Genomic DNA, 8,656 nt, shown 5'->3' with positions numbered 1-8,656 from the left:
AGAGAGAGAGAGAGAGAGAGAGAGAGAGAGAGAGAGAGAGAGAGAGACAGAGGTAAACCTTCAAAAATCATTTCAAGTTCTTGGTAATAGTAGACGACTATAACTACATTGTTTGAGAGAGAAAGGCAGTAGGATTATGAGTTCAAGGCCAACCTAAGCTATAATACATGGGGAGAGGAGGCCAAACAAGTTACTTAGGTGTTTCAACTGCTGTTGTTATGCTATGCCACTATGACCAAAAAGTATTACAGTACTTTCTAACTAAAAAGACTCGTTGGAAGGACTGGTAGGAAATAGATCAGAGTGAGTCAGGCACCCATCCCTACTCCACACAGTAAGACTAGAGTAAACTCTGTAAGGGACATGAGACTGCCCTTCGTCATCTAGAAATTAGTGAAGATACATTGCCCCCACAGAGCCATTGTGTGACCGGTGTTTAGAGCACAGCATCCCTTCTTCAAATTGTCTTACTTTAGTGTTGGTACCTCTTCTTCATCGGGTCATCTGTGGCCTTTGATCTTTTCTGTAGCATGCTCTTGTCTGTGTCTCTGTGTTAGAGTCTGTGGCCTCTTGAGCAGACTGGTGTCTTTAGTATTTTAAACTGAATTTTCTTTGAGCATTTATCTTATACACACACACACATACACACACACCCCACATACACACACACACTTTACTCAACTCCAAATAATTTGAGTTGGCTTGTAATGAGTTTCACATTTGTAGTAGTTTTTCTAAACTATTTCCAGTTTGGTTTTGTTAGGTTAGGGGTTGATGTTTTGCAGGAGATTGGAGGGTGTTCTTATTTTAAAGGGGAGTATGATAGTCAACTTTGGTTTATGAATACTTTTTGTGATACCAAATGCAACTTGATGGCAAGAAATATTTGTAAAGAGTATGCTCATAGGTGTCATAATTCAAACATCTGTTGAGAACCTGTCATAGATATTTTAGCTCTTCCTAAGAAATGACACTTGCTTTGATCTGGAAGGATTGGCTAATACATACACACACACACACACACACACACACACACACACACAAAGTTCCCTCTGGGTGGCCATATCCTTAAAGGAATATTGGCAAAGACAAAACTGCACTGAACAAACAATTATTCTGCCTCCACTGGATAAGGATATCTTCTTACGAGGCCTGTAAATGCTTGCATAGTTATGTTCACTCAACAGCTGGTCACCGGGTCCCTCTGTTGACTGATGGGTTCACTGGCCTGACCACAAGCTTTTAAATATTCATGAGGCAAAATTCCTACACAAGCCAGTGAGCACATCATCTTTCGGTGCTGACACAATGCCAAACAATCACATTGGCCTCTCCTATGGACAGATTTTATACCACTTGAACCATGTGTCAAGTTACCCTCTCCAGTGTCTATGCCCTCTGACAGCTATCATTGTAGACTACCATGTACACTCTACTGGAGCAGAAGTTAGATTTGTTTTGTTTTGTTTGAGACATGGTCTCACTGTGTAGCTCTGACTGGCTTGAAATTCATTAAATAGACCTGATGAGCCTCAAACTCAAAGAGATCTACCTGTTTCTACTTCCCCAAGTACCAAGATTAAAGGGGTACACCAGACCCAACCCTAGTAATCAATGTCTAGAGGGACATTTCTGAAAGCAGTATACCACAGTGCACCTGTAATCTATCATTACTTTTGATTGTCATCGTTGATAAGTAAAGAATCAATTAAGAGATCTTGGACTGGCTATGGTGGTACACACCTTTAATCTAAAGAAAAGAGTCAGGGGGATGAGGGAAAAGGGAGAGAGACCTTGCAAAAATATTTCTATCTGCATTTATTTCTGGTTATTTTTGGTGGTCATGGTAACAATTCAATAATAGTTGAAAAATAATTACCTTATGACATCAAAAAATTTATACACTGGGAGAGACGGGGTGGAGATAACCTGGATATGAAGAACATTATTTTCAACAGAAGGCTTCTTCAATCTTGTGTTGTTTCATTACATTGTATTTAGTGACTATGAGGATCCGGTGGGGATAGGTAAGTGAGTAAGTGTGTATTTGGGGGATTTAGGTGTGTGGGTTGAGGTGTATGTGTGTAGATGTAGGTATGTGTGTGTGTGTGTTGGTGTAGGTGTGTGTCTATAGGGATGTGTGTGTGTGTGTGTGTGTCTATAGGGATGTGTGTATATATAGGTAAGAATACCAAGGAACACCTGTGAAGGCCAAAAGAAACTTTTGAGAATCTATTCTCTCCCAATGCCATGTGAAACAAAAATTGACCTCAGACTGTCAGGCTTGGCAGGAAGTGCCTTTACCCTCTAAGCCACCACAGCCTCCCAACACGTCTCTGTGTTCTTCTCTACGAACTTCTTAGTGTTGTATATGAGATGGACTGGGTTTGGTTAAATATAAATGACACATCTTTGGTAGCAGAAGAAAGCATCACTAGGAAATGTACAACTAAGGTAGCATGAGCTTCTCCACAGTCATAGCACCTAGAGGCAGGCTTGTGTTTCTGTCACCCAGGGTGACACCCTGGTGTAATGGCTGCTGGGTCTGCTGAGTGAATGCTTCCAAGTATAGCTCTGCAGAGGCCACAGGCTCAATGGTTTCCAGTGAAGTTGTTGGAAAAAGACTGACTGCCAGACAACCTAGATCCCAAATTAGCAGTCCCCAAATTTACTTCAGAAAAATGTGGAAAATTCATATTAAGAAAAGACTAAAATGGTCCCTACTGGCTAATTTGTAGATGGTTTTACTAATACAGACGTTGTTAAGACTTGTATTCTCCTGCAATATTTCTGCTTCTCACTGGACCTGATCTGCCTTCTGCCTTTATGAACAGAATTATGAAACCAAGGCTATAAATGGTACCAAGGTTGTCTTATCAGTTCACTCACCCAGAAGCCATTAACTTAAGAGAAATGAGATAAGGCATAACGCTGCCTTGATGGATTTCTGAAGCTAAGTTTCAAGTTTGTTTTAGATGCAATCAAGACAATACTCTCAACATGCCTGTTTTAGGGAGTCAGGGTGATCAGTAAAGGTCTACAAATGCAGGATTATCAGCACACTTAGTTGCAGGCTGATAGATGTGCAGACACAACACATTTTTTAAAGCTGGTGACATATCATTCCTCCATGTATATTCCAGAATGCAATTGTAGCATGCAGCCAGTAAACAGAAATGCCTTCCAACAGAATCCAGGAAAAACAAGTCATTCCTGCTGTGTTCAGTGAACCCTCTCTGAAACTAAAGTCCCAGCAAATACCATTCGAGCCATGGGGACACCATACGCATGCACCATCTCTCAGGAATCCCTTTTCAATATGTGTAATGCAGATAATTTCTTTCTTTGTTCAAAATCTTGAGTGTAGTCTGGGAGCTGGGTAAGTTATGTCCTGAGGGATTAGGTTAAATGGTGGCACTGGTAACCTGGGTTCTTTTAAATGGAAGTTTTTAAAGGGTCAATAACTCTACAGCTAGGAAAAAGAGCTTGAAGCTACAGAGGTGACAAAAGCTACTGGGCCTGGTGCCAAAGGCCAATACCCCACAGCTACTGGGGTAGCCAAGGAAAGAAGATCATTAATTCCGGTCTACTAGGGTTACAGACTGAGTTCAAGGATGTAAAAAGAGGCTAAGAATGTAGCTCGCTTAAATTTTTTTTAAAAAAAAACATTCTTTTTAAAAAACATTTTAAGAATATAGTTCATTGATGAGCTCTTGCCTAGTGTGGATGAGGCCCTAGGTAAACACATGCACACACAGAATTAGATTTATTCAGTTTGTCATACAATGCATACAGTATGTGTTAAAGCTGGTGAGACGACTGAGTAAGTGAGGGTGCTTACCAACAAGTCTGACAACCTTGGACTCCATGTATGTGAAGAAGGAGAATACCAAATCCCAAAGTCGTGTTGTCCTCTGACCTACACACCAAACATGCTTCTTAAAATACAGTTTCTCTTTAGAGTGAAACATTGGTACATACTTCCAACATGCAGGAGCAGGAAAGAACGTTAGCTTAAGGTCAGCTTGCGCTACAAAATAAGAGTCTGTCTTGAGAAGAAAAGTAAAAGGGTGAACAATTATCATATACCCAAGGAACTCTGTATGCTCAGTAGTTATATTCACACAAAAACATATACAGCTCTTTCTACCATTATTTATAACTACTGAATGACAAATAAAAGCCCAAAAAAAAAAAACCCAACAGGGCTGGGGTGAATATAATCAAAATATTTTATGCACATGTAAGAAAATGTCATAATGAAACCCATTTGTATGTAAAATTTACATATGCTTATAGAAAATACTTTTCTAATTTTTCCCTTTTACTGAAAATATATTCTTTTCTCATAAAACATATCCTGTTTATAGATTCCCTTCCCTCTACTCCTCCCAGTTCCTCCCACCTCCCCACCTTGGAGATCTACTCCCTGTCTGTCTCTCATTAGGAAAGAACAAGCTTCTAACAACCAAGCATGACAAAATAAAATATAAAAATATAATAAGATAAAACAAAAAAAATCACATCAAACTTGGAACGGACAAACCGACAGAAGGAAAAGAGCCCAACAGAAGGCACAAGGCTCAGAGACTCAGTCCTTCTCACACCCAGGAGTCCCGTAAATACACTCAGCTGGAAGCCATAATGTATACGAGGAGGACCTGGTGCTGAGCCATGCAGGTTCTGTGCTTGCTGCCTCTACCTTGCTGAGATATAAAACACTTCTAAAAACTAGAAACGAGCCAAATCCTTTTAACCAGGCACAGAGGTAATCACAGGTAAGGAGGCTAAGGTGCGGTCACTCTTGATTGTTGTCACATTAAGACAGTTGCACTGCACAGCTCAGACTCTCCTGGAGCTCACAATGATTCTCCCATGCCAGCCTTCCAAGTGCTAGGATTGCAGGCACTTGGCACGATGCAGGACTCCAGCCTCCCCTCAGCCCTGGCAATCTACATTGACAATCTCCTGAAAAGCCAGGAGGTAGTGCTTCAGTCCACATCTGTTATTTCAACATTTGGATTGCGAGTTGGAGGCTAGCCTTGACTAATTAAGGAGACTCACACCCCTGCCCTCAAACCCCACAGGCAGACCCTGTCCTCAAACAAACAACTCAAGGCAACTGTCAAATATCCCCTCTGAGACCAGTTATTTCTGATGAGCTGTACCATGCTCAGTAAAAGAGGTGCTAAAATGGGCATCATCTTCCACATTGGAGAAGAGTTAGAAGCTGCTTACCATTGGCAAGGAGTAGATCCGGCGTCCGGAAGCTCTCTTCCAGCCTTCCTTCCTGGGCATGGAGTCCTGTGGCATCCATGAGACTACCTTCAACTTCATCATGAAGTGTGAAGTGGACATCGGCAAAGACCTGTATGCCAATGCAGTGCTGTCTGGTGGTACCACCATGGATCCAGGCATTGCCGACAGGATGCAGAAGGAGATCACAGCCCTAGCACCCATCACAACGACAATCAAGATCATTGCTGCCCCTGAGCTCAAGTACTCAGTCTGGATCGGCGGCTCCATCCTGGCCTCCTTGTCCACCTTCCAGCAGATGTGGATCACAAGCAGGAGTATGACGAGTCGGGCCCCTCCATTGTCCACCACAAATGCTTCTAGATGTACTGAGCTGATTCTGAAGTATCCATCTGCCCTGGCAAATGTACACACCTCATGTTAGCCTCATGACACTGGAATAAGCCTTTGAAAAGAAATTTGTCCTTGAAGCTTATATCTGATATCAGCACTGGACTGTAGAACTTGTTGCTGATTTGACCTTGTGTTCACGTTAACTGTTCCCTTGGTATATGTTTAATACCCTGTGCATATTTTGATGTAGTGCTTAGTTCATGTGGCTCGGTCACCTGGTGGCTGGGGAGAGCATGCTGTGGAGAGAAATTCCCAGCCTAGTGGATCTCTGTGAGCATCACGCAGTGATCTGTGCAGGGCCTCAACCAATAGCAGACTTCCAGGGTTTCCCGAAGCTGGCAGGGATTCCTGAATCAGCTACCACTTCTGTCTGTCCCGTCTAACAGAGTGGGAAAGTCCGAGCCTTAGAACCCAGTTTCCCTTCTGTTTTTTTCCCTCCTGATCACCATGGGTTGTTACTTGCCTTGAGTTTGCATCAACAGCTGTAAATATATTCATCCTTTTAATTTATGTAAGGTTTTTCGTACTCAGTTCTTTAAGAAATGACAAGTTTGGGTTTTCTCCTGCTCCGTGAGAACATTAGGCCCCAGCAGCATGTCACTGCGTAAAGAAAAATAAAAGTAATGCAGTAACCAAAAAAAAAAAAAAAATTACCTTCTGGATGATTCTGTTTACATGGAGATTGACCAGTAGTTGCCAAACAGAAAGGTTAGCTACAAAAGAACAGGGGAGTTTCTGCGGGGAGGATCTTGTTCGCATCCTGATGCTAGTGATGAATTCTTCACTGTATATGTCTCAGGACTCATGGACCCTTCTAGGTACAAAACCAGCTTTACCTTGTTTTTAAAAGTAATTAAAAAAAATGTTTTCAAGCACACAAAACACTGTCTCTAGAGCATTATAAATGACAGATTCTGAGGTTAAGATGTATGGCTTCAAGGGAACACTATCTAATCCCATACTAACTGGTGAATTCTCATATCAATTTCAAATAAATTCACATGAAATGGCAATAAAGCATACAAACAGGGGCCGGTGAGATGAATCAGCACGTAAAGTCCCACTAAGACTGACAGACAGTGTTTGATCGGCAGGACCCACACAGTGGAAGCAAAGAACCAACTCCCCAAGTTGTACTCTGACCTCCACAGGAGAGGTGGAGGAGGTGCACATACACTCACATACACCACATACAGTGAAACCCGTGTGTGTGTGTGTGTGTGTGTGTGTATGTGTATGCATATATATATATACATATATGTGTGTGTGTGTGTATGTGTGTGTGTGGTCTAATTAAATTTAACTGTGAACAAAGTTTAACTGAATTTATCTTTACATAAACACAGGTATATAATCGGGAGTTTCTACTCCATCTTAGATCATTTGTTCCCAGATAAAAGACACAAAACCTTTATCCTTATGATAAGCCTTTAAAGTACTAGAAATGAGCAGATATCAACCCTCTAAGCTCTTAGTATCTACTTCCCTATCAATAACCCTGAGTTGTGGCTTGCCATGTTCCATCTGGGCTGCTCTTAACTCCAATTGGCCAGCCAGCCCTCGAGGCCATGTTTTCATGGCTCACCTATCCCATGGCATCCTCACCTCTCTCCACCTTCTCTCTCTTCTCCTCTCCTGGTCTTACCTCTGACCCAAATCCAGGAACCCAAAGTCTGCCTTGTTGTTGTTATTAATTAAAATCGGCCTCTGGCTCAAGCCGACTATCTAAGCTGTGGCGGCTCTCCTAACTCAGCCGCCATGTTCTGTGGCCAGAGGCCACGTGCACACAGCAGCTAGAACCAGCCCACCAGAAACACAAGCCCTGCCACCCACGAGACACCAGCGTGGAAGATGGCTCTGCCAATCTTGCTGTCTCCACAAGGCTGGGCAGTGCCCAGACCATTCCACCATCCATGTGGGCCTAGTAAGAGAATGAGACTCTAATTCCTATAGATTAATCAAAGGCTTGATATGTTTGGTAATGATTAATAACAAGATGCCCATACAAAGAGAGTTGTATCCCAATTAGCTAACCTAATTATAAGTTCTTCCCCATGACTGTTCTCCATACCTGTGTGGTTCTCCATCCTCCTACATCTCTGCCCTCTCTACCTCCTCCTCTTCCTTTTTCCTCTTCCTCCCCCAACTCCTCCCACATTAGCTCCTCCTACACTGCCTACCTCTCTTATGCCTAACTATAAATCGTACACATCTTTATTCAATCAATAGCTTTAAAGTAAAGACAAGGTTACATAGCATCATTTGGTGTATATGAAGAATTCCTTGTCCCTGGGGCAACCAGATCTTGGTACATAGAGGTTTTCTCTGTGAAGTCCTGGCTATTCTCTCTAAACTAGGCTGGCCATGAACTCAGAGATCCACCTGCTTCTACCTCTCAAGGGCTGAGTTAAAGGTTTGTACCACTCCTGTACTCCCAGATGGTGATCTTATACCAAAAATTCCAATGAAATAAATTTAGAGAGTTATTTTTTTTTGTTTCATTTTGTTTTGTTTTTGTTTTTTTCAAGACAAGATTTCTCTGTGTAGCACTAGACAAGATTTCTCTGTGTAGCACTAACTGTCCTAGAACTCACTCTGTAGACCAAGCTGGTCTTGAACCCAAAGATACCTGCCTCTGCTTCCTGAGTGCTGAAATTAAAGATGTGTACCACCACTGCCCAGCAAATTTATAGATTTTCATTTCTAATATGAGATTGCATGTCAATAAAAAAGAATCCATCCCTCAGATATTTTAGGAAATATACATCTAGCTTCAGGGGGAAAAATCAGTGTGTACATCTTCTTTTTATTTATATGAACCTACTCAGAAAAACTTCAAAAGTGAAAAATAAAGAAGCAGCTTTCTTGACTTTAGGTGAGCTGGGAATATTATTTGTTGACAGGACATATGTTTATATGCTTTAACATAGGGGAAAGCCCTGTGTTCTCATCCCAGAATCAAAAATATACAAGTTTTGTAAAATTAACCTTCAAAGTACAGCTTTAG

The 8,656-nt window shown here is 41.8% G+C and overlaps 1 protein-coding gene and 1 pseudogene across 1 annotated transcript in view; both read left to right on the top strand.

Annotated features, from left to right (window-relative positions):
* Positions 1-103, top strand: part of Smim31 (small integral membrane protein 31) — a 7,215-nt gene extending 7,112 nt beyond the window's left edge. The window contains exon 2 of the mRNA XM_028789048.1: positions 3-103. Coding sequence (XP_028644881.1) covers positions 3-103 — 101 coding nt within the window. The remainder of the gene's footprint in view (positions 1-2) is intronic.
* Positions 104-4,917: 4,814 nt separating this feature from the next.
* On the top strand, positions 4,918-5,619 carry LOC114640130 (annotated as a pseudogene).
* The last annotated feature ends 3,037 nt before the right edge of the window (positions 5,620-8,656 follow it).

The sequence above is a fragment of the Grammomys surdaster genome, unplaced genomic scaffold (assembly GCF_004785775.1).
Source record: "Grammomys surdaster isolate TR1022 unplaced genomic scaffold, NIH_TR_1.0 125780, whole genome shotgun sequence".
NCBI classification, from domain to species: Eukaryota; Metazoa; Chordata; class Mammalia; order Rodentia; family Muridae; genus Grammomys; species Grammomys surdaster.
The sequence above is the reverse complement of the archived record's forward strand: the minus strand, read 5'-3'. Positions and strand labels throughout refer to the sequence as shown.